The following is a 19,021-nucleotide window of genomic DNA, read 5'->3' as shown; positions in this document are numbered from 1 at the left end:
TGTGTGAACAGACAAAAAAAAAAAAAAAAAACAGAATGGTAACCTTGTTGTAACGCTGGAGTCATGGATGTCGGGCAAATCAGTACACACTCTAAATCAAATAAATAAAAAAATAAATATTTTTTTTTTTTTTTAAAAGGAAAATCAACTACTTAAATGGCAATCAAAAAATCTGATAACTAATAAAAGTAGAGATCTGGGTAGAGCTTTGCAAATCTACACTTCAGGATCACACTATGTAGTGGTCACCGGAACGTCAGTGTCCTTCTGATGTTGCTGCTCGGGCGGAATTTGGCATTGCGCAGCTGTGCGTGTGTGTTTAGGTCACGTGGTGTAGCCGGCTGCCGGCAGCATGGCGGCGGAGGGAGCTCTGGATCCGGGAGCAGGCGCAGGCAAGAAGAGACAGCGGAAAGCCGAGCCCGGTGAGTAGTTCCAACACTGCGCCGGCGGCAGCATCAGCATATAACGGAGACACGGCGACTTTTCACGTATCATTTGCTATCCCAAAACGTGTGCGTTACAGAGCCTGGCTCCCTATAGCTATACCATGCCATGTGCAGCAGCAGCCGCCGCCGCGTCCTGTCCCGTGCTGTCTATGGGCAGTGTGATGTGCAGCCGGTGTGCGGGCTTGGTTATTGTGGGCAAATGTTTATGTCGGACAGTGTGATGCGTCGCATTGTTATTGGGTTGTAGGTTATGTGGCTGTAGCTCAGAGTTTCCCAAACACAGCCATTATAGTCCAGTATTTAAGTTTATCCATGCTTGAGCACAGGTGACTTATTTTGTTGTAGTTATGCTGCCTTGGACCCCTGCAGGCTCGCTTCGCTTGCCACAGGTTACTATTCCAAATAGTTTGTAACGTGGATCCAGTGACTTATGGGAAAGGTCGTCATGATGAAGGGAAACTAGACGCAACTCTAGCCCGAGAGAGTAATCAAAGTTTGGAGAGAGGTAAAGTACCAGCCAGTCAGCTCATAGCTGCAATGTTTCAGGCTGTGTTTGAGAAATGACAGGAGCTAATTGGTTGATACTTCAAGCTATAATAAATCTATTCTAGCCCTTAATTAGTAGCTCGCTCAATTTGATTTAATCATCTGGACTCGAGCATGGAAATCCTTAAAACCTGGACTGTAATGGCAGAGTTTGGGCTACTACTGTATCTAATCCCATTTTATGGCTGCCATTCATTTACATTAGGGCAGTGCGGAGCCTGCACTTGGAGTTCCAGCTCCTTTCTGTTTTGCTGTAATTTGTTATTGTTTGTAATGCTAGTTTATATACTGTAGCCTGCTCTTAAGTTATTACTGGTGGGTATTTTTCATTCATTAAATGTACAAGTTTAGGACATTACAGATAATAAGAATGATGTATGTCCCTTTTGAAGATTAGCAATCCAACCATTGCGGCTCCCAGGAAGGCTCAGGTTGCCTTTCTTGAAAATATAGGATGCCTGTCACATGCAGCACCTGGCATGTTTTTGGAAGATTTTTATTTTAAATCCTGTCAGTATCTAATAGTATGGTCATTAGGTGCCTAACACTGTATGGCGAGCGGACACAGTACACTCATGGGGCTTGTTTGTTGCAGAAAAGTGACAAAACACCCCAAAAAACAGTGTCGACCTTTTGACCCTTTCAGCCATTCCTACTGTCTACCTATTCTATGTTGACCTTTTGATCCTGTCGACCTTTTTTTATTCTGTCGACCTAATGCATGTCTACCATTAGTGGTAGACCTATTGACTGTAGACGTTTTTAGTGTAGAGCTAACAATCAACATCTGCTTATCCTAACTTGCATAATAAGATCTGTGGCAGCAGGTGAAGTTTGGTGGGTCATACTTTTTATCTTATTTTCTGTTGGAGCATCAAGTAACTTTGTGTCTGTAACAAACTAGTTGCCATCCAAGGGGAGCAGATACATTTAGATTTTTTTCTGTGCAGGGTAACTACTGGCTGCTTTTGCATGTAGCCCACAAATGTTAGACAGCTTTATTTTTACACTTGCAAGTTAGATTTCAGTTTGAACAAACCCCACCCTAATCTAACTCTACACATGCTAAGGGGGGTACACACATAGAGATGTGTGCTGAGCGATCTAGCACAGACCGCTCAGCACACATCTCTCCTCCTTGCTCAGCACACAGCGTGATTTGAGTGGAGGGCCGCTCACTTCACACAGCACTGAAGTGAGCGACCTGACTAGATTGTGACTGCACGCAGTCACAATCTAGAACCGGTGATGGCTATGGGCATACACACGGAGAGATCAGTGCTTCATTTCCAAGCGATCTAGGGGCAGATGTATTAACCTGGAGAAGGCATAAGGAAGTGATAAACCAGTGATATGTGCAAGGTGATAAAGGCACCACCCAATCAGCTCCAATATGTAAATTAACAGGAGCTGATTGGCTGGTTCCTTTATCACCTTGCACGTATCACTGATTTATCACTTCCTTATGCCTTCTCCAGGTTAATACATCTACCCCTAGTGAGATTGCTCAGAAATTAAGCACAGATCTCTCCGTGTGTACAACCCTTTACATCTGCCCCACCTGCCTGCAGTGCAACATGGTTTTTACCAGGTGCTTGCTTTTTTGCTTTACTTACAAACATGAATCTGCCCAATGTGACCTCCTCCAAAAGTTGCTTTAAGTTGTTAGATAAATTGGTCATAAATTGTAACACGTTTATTTTGAGATAATACAAAGCATTTGGTGAAGGTTCGAATGCCAATCATATTGCTTTTGAAGTGAATTAGTTTCTCATCCCTGTTCTACATTATAAACTCATAATTATTCTATTGGTCTTTTGTCATCTGTTCTTTCCATTCATTAATTGATTTAAATAGTATTTTAAGTATAATACAGAGATGGCATTGCAGTCATCCCAAAATTAATTAAATGAGGCTTTTGCACTCAATTTTCTTCCTCTATTCTACTATAACATAATATGTTTGTCCCAGTCCTTGGATTGTTGAACTAACGGTGGTTATTGGGATGTTCTCTCCCTCAGCTGTGGATGAATCTGAGCTTCTCACAGTACCAGATGGCTGGAAAGAAGAGCCATTCACTAGAGAAAATAATCCCAAGGGATTGCTGGAGGAGAGCAGTTTTGCCACTTTGTTCCCAAAGTATAGAGAAGCTTACCTGAAAGAATGCTGGCCTTTAGTCCAGAAGGCGCTAAGCGAGTGTGTAAGTATAATAATTTATATGTGGTTTCTGGTGTTGGGTTCACCTGGAGCTTTGTGTTCCACAAGGCATTAGATTCAATTTACAGTAATTCCACTTCACATGTAAATAATAAGGCATTATGCCAAATAGCACAATTCAGGAATACAGCATACCGGACACCCTACTTGTGTTGAAACAAAACACGGTGGGTTTTACTGTGTGTACGTCCTTCACTCTAGGAATCTTTTAGGATATTTTTATTTATTAACAGTTTCTTATATAGCGCAGTATATTCCGTTGCGCTTTACAATTAGAACAACAGTAATAGAACAAAACTGGGTAAAAACAGACAGACCTAGAGGTAGGAAGGCCCTGCTCGCAAGCTTACAATCTATAGGGAAATAGGCATTTATACACAAGGAAAGATGCTATCTATTGCAGTATGGTCCACCAGATTGCTAGTTTCTTAATGGATTGTATGATATGATCACCCAGCAATGTTGACCAGGTATCAGGAGGGTGTGAGAGTAAAGAAAGACATGATGTGATGTTATGTGTACTGTACAGAGAGTATGTAACTGGATAGGGAAGCACTGAAGGTTATTTGGGTGGGTCTGGAATTTGATAGGCTTGTCTGAAGAAGTGAGTTTTCAGGGAACGTTTAAAGGTTTGGAGACTAGAGGCGAGTCTTATTGTGCATGGGAGGGCATGCCACAGAGTGGGTGAAGCCCAGATAAAGTACTGTAATTTTGAGTGTGAACAAGTAATGCGTGTGGATGACAGACGCAGAGCGGAGAGGTCGGGTTGGGAGATATTTTGTGATAAGCGAAGTGATGTACGTTGGTGCAGTTTGGTTAATAGCCTTGTATGTCAGTAATACCCCTTTTACACCTACGAGCACGGGTCGCAGCCGGGAGCCTGACACGGGAGCTGCCCCCTGCTGCGACCCGTGCTCGGTCCCTTTCCCATCAGCAGTCACAACCCGGCACATGCCGGGTTGGTGACGCTTCTAGCTACACGGCAGGGGCGGCGCAGGGAGATCACATGATCTCCCAGCGCCGCCCATCCATACAGTGTAAACGGGAGCCGTGTCGCATCGACACGGCTCCCGTTTACACTACACCCTACCCGGATCATTCCCGTGTCCTACCCAGGTAAATAGCCGGGTAGGATTCACGGGTCACTTGATCCGGGTTTACCCTTTTCCACTTGCCAAAAACACGGGTAAATGCGCGCCCCCGTGCATTTACCCGTGTTTTTTGAGCTAGTGGAAAAGGGGTATTAAAGTATTTTATATTTAATACGGTAGAATACTGGTAACCAATGGAGGGACTGACAGAGCGGATTTGCAGACGATGAACGTCTACCGAGGAAGATTAGCCTCGCAGCTGCATTCAAAATGGATTGTAGTGGTGAGAGCCTATGTTTGGGAAGACCGGTCAGGAGACTGTTACAATAATCAATGCAGGAGATAATGAGAGCATGGATTAGAGTTTTTGCTGTGTTTTGTGTAGGATATGGTCGTATTTTGGATATGTTTCTTAAATGTATTGAACATGATCTTGAGACAGATTGAATGTGGGGAACAAAGGACAGCTCAGAGTCAAGAATGACACCTAGGCAGCGAGCTTGTGGGGTAGGGATGATTGCCGAGTTCTCAACAGTGATAGAGATATCAGGTTGGTAACTACTATTGGCTGGTGGAAATATAATTAATTCTGTTTTGGAAATATTTAGTTTGAGGTGGCAAGATGTCATCCAAGATAAAATGGCAGAAAGGAATTCAGTGACACGGGCCAATACAGATGGTGACAAATCTGGGGAGGATAGGTAGATTTGAGTATCATCCGCATACAGGTGGTACTGAAATCCGAAAGAGTTGATTAGTTTGCCAAAAGATGTGGTATAGATAGAGAAAAGCAGAGGACCTAAGACTGAGCCTTGCGGTATTCCAACTGAGAGAGGTAGCGAAGAGGAGGTGGAATCAGAGAAACGGACACTGAAGGAGTGATTAGATAGGTAGGGTGAGAACCAAGAAAGGGCCGTGTCCTGGATACCTAGGGATTGTAATGTCTGTATGAGAAGAGTGGTCAACAGTGTCAAAGGCAGCAGAGAGATCAAGGAGAATAAGTAGTGAGTAATGGCCTTTAGATTTAGCAGTGACCAATTCATTCACTACCTTAGTCAATGTTGTCTCTGTGGAGTGTTGGGCACGAAATCCTGACTGAAGTGGGGCTGCGTGAGTTAGTGTGTGAGGCGAGTGTAGGCAAGCCTTTCATGTAGCTTGGAGGGGCATGGGAGCTGAGATATGGGACGGTAGTTTGAGAGTGTTGGGGTCAGAGTTTTGTTTTTTCAGAATGAGAGTAATCACTGCATGCTTGTACAGAGAAGGAAAGATACCAGTAGACAGAGAGAGATTACAGATTTTAATTAAGGTTAGGTACGGTGCTGGTCACAGAGGAGGGGACATCTGCCATTTCCATCACTCGGATCTCTGTAAATTGTCACTCTATCACTAGCCCTCCATGCTATTAAATTTTTATTTTTAACTCCCCCTAATGTAGTTCCCCAAGGAGCAAGTTTAAATTTGGTGTTCACAGCATTCTGGGGCACTAATTAGTTGCTGGGTTGGGGGTGATGGAAAAGAGCTTTGAAACAAATATATATACTGAGATTCCCCAAGACCTGAGTTTCCCAAATGCGGTCCCCAAGGCACCCCAACAGAACAGGTTTTAGGTATATCCATGGCTCAGCACAGATGGTTAAATCAAATTAACTAAGGTTCTAATTAAGTCACCTGTGGCCAAGCATGGATACATTTAAAACCAGGACCGTTGGGGTGCCTTGAGGGCCGCGTTTGGGAACCTCTGCCCTAGACCCTCAGGATCTGCCAAAACCGGCATGTAACACTACAGTGTTGCCTCATCCCTCCTGTACCTCTGATTCTGCTCCATCTGCTGTGACACCTCCAGAGTCCGCAAGATAGCCTGTGGAGCTTCACCCCCATAGTCTCTCTCCGCCTGTGTACAGGCAGCTGCAGTGCCAGCTTGTGAGGGGTGGCGCTTTCAGACGCAGGTGACATTGAATGGTAATACCTCCCTCTTCTTAATTGTATGGCGCGGCCTGCCTTGTTGTGGCCGGGCACCCAGCGCTTAACTCCTCCTGACGCTGATTTTGTATGTGTCCAAATGGCTTGCTTGTTTGGGAGAAATGCATGTACGTATTGCAAACGGGGCAAGCCACATATAGACAGTTTAAAAATGGGCAGGGCCCTGCTAATACAGCCGAATGGGAATGCTACCTTAAGTGTAAATCGATTATTTATTGAAGTTAGATTATATATAAGTGTATTAAAAAGAATCAATCAATGGCTACTTTAATAAGCATGCCTGTAGGTTAATATAAATTGCAAAGTAGCCAATGTGCTTAAAAGCATGCAGACATTGTCAAGAAGTTCAGACCAGATACCAGAATAGGGAAGAAATGTTATTTTGATTGTATTACACAAAGGTCGAGAATGTTGTGCAAAACAAGAAAGCATCAATAACGAAATTCTGTGTGTAAAACCGTCATGTTAATAAGAGGTCAGAGTAGAATGGGCAGACTGAATCTGAAAGGTAGATAATGATAACGTAAGTAACCATGTGCTATGCAGAAGAACATCTGAGTGCACAACACATCAAACCATAAAATGGATTTGTCCCAGCAGCATAAGACCATATCGGGTTCCACTCCATACTGGAATGTTGTACAGTAGACTGGAGAAATGGTCAGCTGAGTGTTGATTTCTGCTGTGACATTCCTATGGTACGGTCAGATTTTTGCATAAACAATATGGATAATATCCTACCTTTACCGGTGGTGTAATGTTGGGAATGTTTTGTGGCACACAGGCCTCTTAAATCAATTGAGTATTTAACTGCAATAGCTTACCTGTGTATTATAGCTGACAGTGTGCCTTTATAGCTACAGTCTAGCCATTTGCTAATGGCTACTTCCAGCAGGATAACCTAGGATGCCACAACTTACATGTTGTGCTGTGACATGCTGGTTACATGAATATGAAATTGCATTCATAGGAGAGGAGAAGTGCAGCAAACAAACTACTAGCAGCAACTGCATATCATGTCAGCATGGACCAGAATCTCGAAGGAATTCTTCCAGCGTTGTGTTGAATCTAAAGCTGCCCATACACCTAAAGATTTACCATCCGATCTGACTGGTTGGAACGAAAATCTGGTAATAGATGGGAGCAAATGACAATTGACTATTTGCTCCCAAACACTGAAAAACAGACAGAAATGGTCAGGCAAGTTAGTTAAATCCATTTGAGTTAACCAATCTGTCAGTTTTCCAGCATTTCAGAGTCAATTGCCATTTGCTCTCATCCGTTACCAGAATTAGGTTCCAACCAGCCAGATTGGATGATAAGTCTTTAGATGTATGGGCAGCTTTGGAATTTATACTATTCTGGTGGCAAAGCGGGGTCTTACCCATAAGTAGATAAGCATACCTAATACAGAGGCCACTGAGTGTGTATCAGTTGTATGCATTTGTGAAATGATTTGCTTAAACCACCATTTTCTTTTTTTCCCAGTTTGTAAAAGCAGAATTAGATTTAATTGAAGGTAGTATGACCGTTGCCACTACAAAAAAGACTTTTGATCCCTACGTTATTGTCAGAGCACGAGACTTGATAAAGCTGCTAGCCAGAAGTGTGCCTTTCGAACAGGTGGGTACCTGTCTTAACATATACACATTTGCTTTTGTGCTTTGTGTGTTTCTCTTTCATCCATCTGGGGGACGCTGCGCACTTACTGATGGGTTAGAGTGTGTGTGGGAAGGGAGTTTGGCACAGAACCTATAGAAAGCAACTCCTCCCTCCTCTAACCCCTCCCATCTACATCCTGTTCAGGAATTACCTCTGTTTTAGTTTTGTGCCTGAGGAGTACAGGCACAGTTTCTTTGCCTATAGTTTTTAGTTAGGTTTTCTTTTCTTTTCATTTGAGTTTTGTTAGATATTTAGTCCCTGTTAACAGGTGACAAGTATAGGTAGAGTGGGGTTAGCTAGAGGAGGCTGTTTAAGCCAGATTTCCCACTCTATATAGCCTCTTGGAAGCCACCATACTGAGGTCACTGGGGCTTTCTGTTTTGTTCCGGGCAGAGATCCGAGGAGGCACTGGTCAGGTAGGACAGCCACAACCTGCCTGGACAGAGTTGGGCTGTTACTTACATTAATATTAGTTATATGCTGTACAAATGCTGTCTGTGTAGTTACCCCCCCCTCCCCTCCGCTGGCGACTGTATGTTAGGCATGGGAGATGCGGTCTGACAGAGACCGCTTACATAAGACACGCTGCCACAGTGATTTACCACTGCTGTACACAGAGGTGAGGCAGCGGGATCTTGTACAGACGGAGCGGTTCTGACAGGGATGTAAACTCTTTCCGCTCCCGCCTGTACATCAATAGGAGCCGCGCTCCCAATACAGAGGGAGGAGGAAGGTCCCTTTGTTGAAGGGGATTGGACGGCTAGCTGTAGCGGTGTTACAGAAGGGGAAGCCAGCGATTCCTGCCTTGTTTTTCCCGCTCGGTTAGTTAGTAACGGTCTGCCTCCATTTTCTGTGTAGGCGGGCTTGATTTACCGGCGCCATCTTCTCCACGCTTGCGGTAGAGTTACACAGCGGGAGATGCTGCGCAACATACAGCATAATACGGTAACACAGCACTGGAGATCCCAGCCGGGATTGGCTCACAGCAAGTATTATAATTTACCTGTGCTTGTTTTTAGTTACTTTCTTAATTATATAGCCTGTAGCGCAGTGACAGTCACTTAATTTATTTTTGGGGAATCACTGTTATTCATTTACTCACCCTGTTATTTCTACAGGGGGGTTCATATGTTTACAAGGCATTTATTAGAGGGGATTTCTACTTTAGACTTAATTCTATCTATTGCAATTTTCACCACTAATTGTGTTACTTTTAGCCACTTGTAAGAATTATTTACGGCAATAGGCCAGACAAAAAGCAGGCTCAGTTGTTTTCACAGTGCGGCTCCAAACTTGCAAGGGCTAACACGGATCCTGGTCCCCTCTGTACTACATGCTCTGAAACACCTGTGGCAGAGCAGCGGGGTAGTTCTGTAGACTAGTTGATACCTCTGTGGGCCAGGAACATGGCCGATGTTAGAGCTGATTTGCAGCAGTCCCAATCAGGGACTGCTTCAGGACAGTCTTCTCAGGAACCTCCGTGGGCAAGAAAGATGGGCAGGTGTCTCTCTGACTCGGCTCAAGAATCCTCTACAACAGGGGTTCTCAAACTCGGTCCTCAGGACCCCACACAGTGCATGTTTTGCAGGTAACCCAGCAGGTGCACAGGTGTATTAATTACTCACAGACACATTTTAAAAGGTCCACAGGTGGAGCTAATTATTTCACTTTTGATTCTGTGAGGAGACCTGCAAAACATGCACCGTGTGGGGTCCTGAGGACCGAGTTTGAGAACCTGTGCTCTACAAGCTCAGGAGTCAAGTTGTTGATAGGTTTCATACTTCGAACTCTTAATCTTCAAGATACGACTGTGTCAGAATCTTCGACTGCCTTTATTTTATTTATTTAATTATTTATTTTTAAATGTCAAAAAGACAAGTGACTGTTTTCCTTTCCCTATACGCATTTTGCAGAGATTTTAATAGAGGCCTGGCTGAAGCCAGACTCTCTCGTTATTCAAGTTCCTACAAAATTTGAGATTTCTGTATCCCTGTGCAGAAGAGGACACAAGATCCTGAAAAACCGCTCAGACGGTAGATGCCCCTATTACACATCTGGCGACGGCAATGGTTAATCCTTTGGTGCAGTCAGGAGACCTTGAGGGATCCTACAGATAGGGAGATGTGGGCAATTCTTAAATCCATATTCACCTTATCTGATATTTCTCTATGTCCAATTCTTGCCGGAGCTTGGGTCCTTACAGCCGTAGATGATTGGCTTGCACAAGGGTGTCTGGAATGCAATCTGACGACCCATCCGAAGCTATACAATTAGTTTAAAAATAAATAAATAATAAATACATTCTGAAGCACTCACTTTTATATAGGCGAAGCCTTGTTGGACTCTGCCTCACTCCAGTCACAGGTATCTGCATTAGCTGTAACAGCAGGAAGAACTCTCTGGCTTCAAGCTTGGAACGCTGACTCCAATTCAAAGCAGACTTTAACAGCCGTTCCCTTTTGAAGAAGGGTCCCTGTTTGGCTCGGAGCTTACAAAAATAAATACACTGGGGGACAAGAGCCCTTTTCTTTCGGTTGCTCCTCAGAAACCGAATCCAACAAAGTTTTGAACCTTTCGTACTAAAGCCTCCTGCATGATTGTTCGGGTCCTCCGGAGGGATCTTTGGTGGTTGGGGCTCGGTTACTTAAGTTCAGGAAGGTATGGCTTCTGTTGAAACCAGATCGGTGGGTGACAGGGGTCGGATTCCAAGGATATATTTTGGGACCTCAAGGAACCAGTCCCATTTCTCTCCCATGCGATCTCTCCTGACGCAACTTCCGCGCTTTTACACTACGGAGTAATTCTTCCGGTTCCCAAACAACAAGAGTCAGGGCTTTTACTTGAGTCTTTCTCGTAAACAAACCGGACGGTTCGTTTCGGGCCAATTTAAATCTAAAATGCCTAAATTTGTATCTCTCTGTACAGAGATTCAAAATGGAATCCATTCGTTCAATCATCACATCCATGGAACCGGCTGAATTTTTGGCTTCCATAGACATAAAGGACGCATACCTACATATTCCCATTTGAACAGGTCACCAGATCTTCTGAGATCTTCCGTTCGGTCTATCCACGGGCCCTTGGGTGTTTACGAAACTCATGGCCCACAATGTTGTGGTACTCAGGTGCCAGGGAGTCAACATTACTCCTTACTTGGACACTTCTTCACCAACAAATGCAGCTCACAACAAACACCCTACAGTTATTCGAGTGGATAGTGAATTTCCAAAAAATCTTCTCAGAAGATGGTATTTCTAGGTGTCTTGTTTGACACGAGGAGCCAAACAAGGACAATGTTCAGGATCTACAATCCACAATCAGATCCCTGTTACAATTGCCGATGGGCTCAAGTTCTCAGATGTATGCTGCTGTTGGGAAAGATGGTGGCAACCTTTGAGGCTGTGCCATATGCCTGATTCCATGTTTGACCACTTCAGGCTCAGATTCTCATCTGTTGGACTCAAATAGGACTACATCTAGACTTGTAATTGTTCCGTTGGTCGGTTCAGACTCGTCAGTCTCTACATTGGTGGCTTCACAGCCCCAATCTGACCAAGGGGGTGCCATTCACAATTTGGTCTTGGATGATGGTCACCATGGACGCCAGCCGCATGGGTTGGGGGGCAGTGTTTCAATTTCAGCACTTCCAGGGCCTCTGGAACAGCCAGGAATTGATGGGGCCAATCAACAATTTGGAATTGAGAGCACTCCGGTATGTTCTGCTTAAGATATGAATCAGTGTCCGGGGTTATCCAGTACGATTTCAATCAGACAACGTCAAGGCGATGGTTTAAGTCATCAGACAAGGCGGAAGTCGAAGCTGAAAAGCCATGACGGAAGTCTACCATATCCACCAGTGGGTGGAACATTGGGTTCCGACCATCTCAGCAGTTCGCATCCCAGGAGTGGAAAACTGGGAAGCAGATTTCTTAAGCAGTCAGACGATCCATACGGAGGAATGGGAGCTTCCTCAAGAGGTGTTTCTTAACCTGATGTTCTTGTGGGTTACTCCCGACATTGACCTCCAGACATCTCATCTCAACAGAAAACTATCTCAGTACGGCTCACAAAATCAGGATACTAAGTTGGCGCTGATCGATGCCTTGACATCTCCACGGTGGTTTCAGCTGGGATCTGTTCCCGCCAATTCCTCTACTCCCACGCCTACTTCAGCGCATCAGGAGAAAGGGTCTACAGGTCATTCTCGTGACTCTGGCCTGGCCTCGTCGCCAGTGGTACACTCTTCTGCGCAGCAGGGTGACAAAAAAACAAAGAAAAAAAAAAACGTTCCGTCTACCTCTACGACCAGATTTTATTCTACAAGCACCTTGTCGCCACCACGATTTAAATAGTCTGGTTTTGACGGCATGGTTCTTGAATCCAGCATTCTAAGAACTAAAGGTTTATCTCTACTGGTGGTGAGCACTATGCTCCAAGCTAGGCAGCCAGTCATCTCTCGAATTTCTCATGGGGTGTGGCATTTCTATATTGCTTGGAGTAAAGACCATGGGTTGTCGCCAAACTTCTTTCGCTTACCTCGTCTGTTGTCTTTTTCCTTCAGGATGGTCTGACTAAGGGACTTCATCTTTCTTCCCTTAAAGGGCAACATCTTTGGCTCTCTCATCTAGACGTTCCTTCACGAGGTGCTCAGGATTCAACCTCCGTTTGTTCTTCCGGTTCCCCCCTGGATTTAAAATTAGTTCTTAAGGCTTTTCAGAAGCCATTACTTCGGACAGAAATGTTTCAGAGTTAGCGTCGCTTTCTTATAGGCTACCTTTGTTAGCTTTTTCATGATGATCGAGTGGTCTTGCGTACGAAACCTTCCTTCTTGCCAAAGATTGTGTCTGTTTTCCACCTGAATCAGGACATTGTACTTCCGGCGTTTGTTCCGAATTCTTCCGCACAGGATAGTCATTTGCCATTACTGGAGGTTATTAAGGCCTTACACATTTATTGTTTCGTACGGAGTCTATTTGCCGTACAGATATTTTGTTGCTTTTGATTGATGCACCCAGACGTGGCTGACCGGCCTCTAAGAACGCGGTGGCTTGTTTGCTGACCTCTGCGATTCGACAGGCCTATGTACCCTATACTGTTCCCATTCCTGAATCTCTGGGAGCTCATTCAACTAGGGCTGTTGGAACCTCCTGGACTGTTCGCGGAGGTGTATCTGTTGAGCAGTTGTGCAGAGCGGCGACCTGGTCGTTCGTGCATACTTTCACAAGGTTTTACCGTTTTCATACTTTTGGATTGGAGACTGCCTCTATGGGCGTCAAATTTTACAGACAGCTATGCCGTCTGGTTCTCCCTCCTCTAATTAGCTTGCTATGGGAAATCCCATCAGTAAGTGCGCAGCGTCCCCCAGATGGATGAAAGAGAAATAGGGATTTTTGTTACTTACCGTAAAATCTCTTTCTCTGATTCCATCTGGGGGACGCTACCATCCCTCCCGTCTTTTTATCTACTTTATTGGTTATGGTCTGTTCTGTCTCTTTCGGCTTTGCTAAACGTTAACTGAGGTAATTCCTGAACAGGATGTAGATGGGAGGGGTTAGAGGGGGGAGGAGTTGCTTTCTATAGGTTTTGTGCCAAACTCCCTTCCCACACACACTCTAACCCATCAGTAAGTGCGCAGCGTCCCCCAGATGGAATCAGAGAGAGAGATTTTACGGTAAGTAACAAAAATCCCTATTTTATAGAAATACAATTTGTACTGTTGTTTTGCTGGAGCAAATCTTGTCTCATCACAAGTGTATTTATCTAGTTAAGTAACTCTCTTATCGGTTGTGAATGGACCTAATTTGTCGCGATATGGTTTGTGTTTTTGGTATAGTAAAAGTACAGTGCACAGCTATATACTAAGGTAAAATCATTCCTAAATCCTCATATATACTTTTAGCTATATTGATTTTATATAAGATGTGTGTATTTATATTGTCTTACATTTTATCTAGGATTTCATACATGGCAAAGGCAAATGACCCATAAAGATACTTTCAATAATCTAATAGAACTATTGGTGGATTCAAACACCGGGACCCTCTTTTTACTAATAGAGAGCTAATATTATGTTTAAGTACTTTTTTATTTTATACAATACAGCACATCTACCTTTATCTCTCTCTCTCTCTTTATATTTCAAAGTGGATTCAAATCATTTTCCAATAAGAATAAAGACCTGCATCTAAACATATTTTCAAATGCCACTGTATACAGATATTGTTTTCCCCTTTTTTCCCCTCTTATCTTTGGCCTATGACAATCGTAGTTAAGAGGAAACTCCGTCTCACACACTACAGCTCATTCATTTTAATACACACCCAGATTTGTTGATTTCTCTGTAACGAATGAACTAGTTATGTGTGTGTTGAACAGAAGTGGGGCCACATGCTGTGACTCGCAGGTGCAGCATTCCTTGGGAGGCCACGCCCCTAAATGCTCGGTCACACCCCCTAATTTCAGCTGCACCATGTGCAATGGTCTCTTTTCCTGAGGTAAAGAAGTTGGGAGGTATGGTAACAGCCGGATAATGTCTGATCCCTGAAAATAAACAAATTATGCCTGCAAGGTCACGAGGTGCTCATAGGAATCGGACACATGCCCAGTGCTGTTTTGAAACCAATTTGTTAACGCATACACATTGGAAGAATTCCAATGTTCGCCTTGTATTGTGATACTGTGAACACTTGTGAAAATGTGTAAAGTGGTCTCGGAATGGCTCCCAGGGAGGAGAGATCAACAAAAAATGATCTGCCATAGTCGCTTTGACAAATGCAGGGCATAGTTTGTGTGAAATTGCTTGCCTGGAGAAGGGTTCTTTTGGTGGCGTGCAGTGTACCCTGGAGAGAGATGTCGTAAACAAGTGTGTGTGATCCCCCACCACCTGGAAAATCTCAGGTGACCACAAAACAGGAGGACAAATTTATCAGAGTGTCGGATCCATGCTGCTCTGGTGGAAACGAGGAAAAAAAAAGTCAGTCGTGACTGTCAAACATCGCCTTGTAGCCGGAGGCTTGAAGTGATGTGTTGCAGCCTGAAAACCATTACTAAGGCCCATAAATATAAATAAGTTATTGTGGGCTAGAAATTCTCAGGAGCTGGCCCACTGGTCAGTGGAAGAAGGTTGTGAAGGGGCAGACTAGATGGGCCATGTGTTTCTTATCTGTTGTCAATTTCTATGTTTCTGTATTCTTTTCACAAACTAATAGATGTTTAATATATTTGGGTCCAAGAGACATAAATTCCTGTGTCGTGCGCTGCTTGCATTCAGCCTACAGTCAGGCATTGAGGAGGTTCCATTATGTTCTGGAGATGCTGGGGTTGGCTACTTCATAACGATTGAAGGAATCATGAATTCAAAACACTGCCGCAACATCCTGGTGCGTCATGCCATACCTTCCGGCACCTTATTGGTTGTGGTTTCACAATACAGCAAGATCATGACCCAAAGCATACCTCCAGTCTTTGCAAAAAAATATGTTCAGTCAAAACAACGAGAACATGTGCTGGAAAACATAAGAGGTCTTTCAGGTGTGGTCGGAGGTGCTGTCACTGCTGCTTCTTTGGAAGCAGCAGTGATAGCGCTGTATGATGATACAACAGGAGGTGTATATTACTAGCAGATGCCTCCTGCTGCAGTAGTGATCCCATCTGCATCCTAGGATGCAGTATCGGATCTCTTTCCCACCATCGGGCGGCTAACAGCACCTATGATGCCACACAAGCCATCCGTCGCAGAGGCCAGGAAATCTCCAACCTATTATGGAGATCCCTGACCTCTTCCCACCCTCTAAACTGGCGACATGCCTTTGTTTTCACTAACAGAGGCCGTTGCTGCTGCCGAATGACAGCAGACTGTCGATCACTGACAGTTTGCTGCCGTTCTGCTTCTGATGTCGCAGGACCTATTCGCACACTCACAAAACGGGTCCTGCACATGTACAAAGTACCGAACATTGGTACTTTGCGCATGATAGCGCAGGTCCAGCCGCCCCTGAATGACATACCCCCCCCATGGTCTGGCCACCCCAGAGTCCTGATTGCAATCCAGTGGAAATCATCTTGACAGATGAGCAAGTATGAACCAGAGTCACCTTGGGGAGTTGATACAAGAAAAGTGGGCTGCAATCAGAGCTGCAACTTTAGACAAGTTGAATGTCCCGCATTTGCACTGCTGTGATCACCGATGAGGATGGATACCCAGAGAGAATTTTTAAGGGAAAAAAAGTAAATCTACGATTGGGTGGTTGATTGAATTTAATGCGGTCGATTCAATTCGGCAACAGTTGAATAGCGCCAGGAGTTTGCTCCCGGCGCTATTCAATACAGCGACGACTGACCCTCAATTGTCGGGAATTCTTCTCTCATCCCCGGGGGATGAGAGAAGAAACCCGACAAAAGTTCTGCCGCGCGGCCGGCGTGAGGCTGATTCTGTCGGGAATCAGCATCGCCGCTGGTAGTTGGAGAATGCCCGTTCTCCCGACAAAACTACCTGTTAAGTCGGCGAGAACTGGCCATCGCCGACTTAACTGGAGCTGAATTGAATAGCGTCGGGAGCTAATTCCCGGCGCTTTTCAACTGTTGCCGAATTGAATCGACCCCAATGAGCTTTTTAATATATATTTAAACATGTATAATTATTTGTTACATTGTATACTATGGGGCAAGAGATTCTTCAATAAGTCAAACTGTTAGTGTTTCCACTTTGTATAATATTGTGACTAATACCCCTTTTCCACTAGCGTAGCACGGGTCGCAGCCGTGTCGCCTGACATGACTGCGACCCGTGCTACAGCCCCCTGCAGACAGCGCTCGCCAACCCGGCAATTGCCGGGTTGGTGACGCGCTAGTAACGAGGCAGGGGCGGCGCTGGGAGATCACATGGTCTCCCAGCGCCGCCCTCCCTATGCACTGTCAACGGGAGCCGTGTCGCATCGACACGGCTCCCGTTTACACTACAACCCTACCCGGATCATTCCCGTGTCCTACCCAGGTAGATAGCCGGGTAGGATTCACGGGTCACTTGATCCGGGTTGACCCTTTTCCACTTGTAAAAAACACAGGTAAATGCGCGCCCCCGTGCATTTACCCGTGTTTTTTGAGCTAGTGGAAAAGGGGTATTAATTTCAGATAACCCTTTCCTGGCCAGCACAATAACTCCCATTTAAGAATGGTTCATAATGGGTAAATGAGTACATGGACAGTGCTGGCATAATTGTTATGTTTGTGTGTCATCTCGTATTTAACTCTTAAGTTATTTGTCTCTAGTTTTGCTTTAGCAAACAAGCTGTATTATCAGAATGTGATTGGCATAGCCATATACAGTAAAATAATTATATGTATTGTTGCTTGTCAAAGATGATTTTAGTCCAGAAAGAGGGTGTTCACTCCTAGCTGCTTTAGGTCAGGGTAAGCATTGAATCTGGAGCGAGTTCCATGTTATAACTACATATGAGAGAGGGTTTTCTGTCTGTTCTCTATGTCAAGATGAATTTTCTAGCTGCAGCATGGTTTTGTCCTGTGCCTCTACATCACGGTCTCTTGTCCTCATATTCGGAGTGCAATCTGGAATTCAAAAAGTGCTGGCACTAGATGTATTATGTTTTTCTTAAAGGGGATGAATGTTTGAACTATTATTGTGTCCATTCCCTTAGGCTGTGAGAATCCTCCAAGATGACATGGCTTGTGATATCATTAAAATTGGCACGTTAGTTCGAAACAGGGAGAGGTTTATTAAGAGGAGACAGCGACTTCTGGGACCTAAGGGATCAACTTTAAAGGTATTTTACAATGTACATCTCTAAGAAATGTATTTTAATTTGTCATTTGATCCCTTTATTACTCCATATTGCTTTCATTTAGGCTCTGGAGCTTCTCACAACCTGTTACATAATGATCCAAGGGAATACGGTGTCTGCTCTGGGTCCCTTCAATGGGCTAAAAGAGGTAACGCTTTTATTTTCATTGCTGTTCTTGGGTCACTGTGTTTTTAAGGAGACTTGATTAATTCATTATATAACCATGTATAAGGATGTTGCAAATATATATTATGGGATCAATTAAATTTGCAGTGAGTGATCTGCAATTGCAACAGTGTGGAAATGCTGGCAGCTGCACTTCATCTTGCCCCTGTCTCACCCGGTACTTGGATAGTTGTACACAGCCCTATAAAGCTGCAAAAAAAAAACTGCAAGTCATGGGCTACAGTAACTTACTCTCACCTGAAGCAGACTTCCGACTAACTGAATTTACCCCTTGAGGCTTTGGTACAGATGTATCGTATGTGTGTACTAATGCTACTTTGTATCTGTAATTTTCTTCATGTTGTCTAGCTTGCTTCTTTTACTCTATTGATAATAGTACTAACTTTTCATTTTCACAAATTGTTACTACAGGTTAGGAAAGTAGTTCTTGATACAATGAAGAACATCCATCCAATATACAACATCAAGGTAAAGTGAAAATGTGTACACACAAACCTTTTAGCAGTCGCACACCACGGAATAAATTCAATTGTAAGTTTATCAAGATCCCACGATTAGCATCCACAAAAGGAACATTCTCTGTCCCAAGAATTTTCCAACATGTAACTGAATCCAAAGGGTATCCAGCAGTAGGTCTCTAGACCAATACACCTGGCGTGTATGGTGTGTAGATCAGACATGCTGACGGTCTGGCACATTCTGTGTAGCTAGCATTGGCAAGAAAGTGCTTTGCTGCTTTTTCTGGTCAACTATTCTGATACAGTTTATAGTACAGTCCTTCAAATTCCCCTTGGCAAACAGGGTTCAATTTATAACTCAATGTTTGTTTTGTCTGCTTTTGTTTTTAAGGGTGTGGTATAGCGCACAGATAGTTAAGATACACAGTCATTAGTTAGATACCATATGGTTGACAGTCAAGAGTCAGACAATGTCAGAAGTCAGACAGGGTCAAAAGTCAGACACAATTTTTTTTATTTTTTTTTGTGTTTTTAAACATTTTTAACCCAAATTTGGTGAAATTTGTCCTCTTGCGGGCTCGCTACACTCACCACGCTTCAGGCACGGTGTCTCGCTTCGCTCACCACAACTTTACTAA

The 19,021-nt window shown here is 44.0% G+C and overlaps 1 protein-coding gene across 1 annotated transcript in view; it reads left to right on the top strand.

Annotated features, from left to right (window-relative positions):
• The first annotated feature begins 217 nt into the window (after window positions 1–217).
• The window catches only part of KRR1 (KRR1 small subunit processome component homolog), a 50,524-nt gene continuing 31,720 nt past the window's right edge, over window positions 218–19,021 (top strand). The window contains exons 1-6 of the mRNA XM_063927433.1: window positions 218–422; window positions 3,014–3,192; window positions 7,769–7,903; window positions 17,596–17,721; window positions 17,804–17,887; window positions 18,337–18,393. Coding sequence (XP_063783503.1) covers window positions 353–422; window positions 3,014–3,192; window positions 7,769–7,903; window positions 17,596–17,721; window positions 17,804–17,887; window positions 18,337–18,393 — 651 coding nt within the window. The 5' untranslated portion in view covers window positions 218–352. The remainder of the gene's footprint in view (window positions 423–3,013; window positions 3,193–7,768; window positions 7,904–17,595; window positions 17,722–17,803; window positions 17,888–18,336; window positions 18,394–19,021) is intronic.

Source organism: Pseudophryne corroboree, chromosome 6 (assembly GCF_028390025.1).
Source record: "Pseudophryne corroboree isolate aPseCor3 chromosome 6, aPseCor3.hap2, whole genome shotgun sequence".
NCBI lineage: Eukaryota > Metazoa > Chordata > Amphibia > Anura > Myobatrachidae > Pseudophryne > Pseudophryne corroboree.
This window is presented reverse-complemented; position numbering and strand designations above follow the sequence as displayed.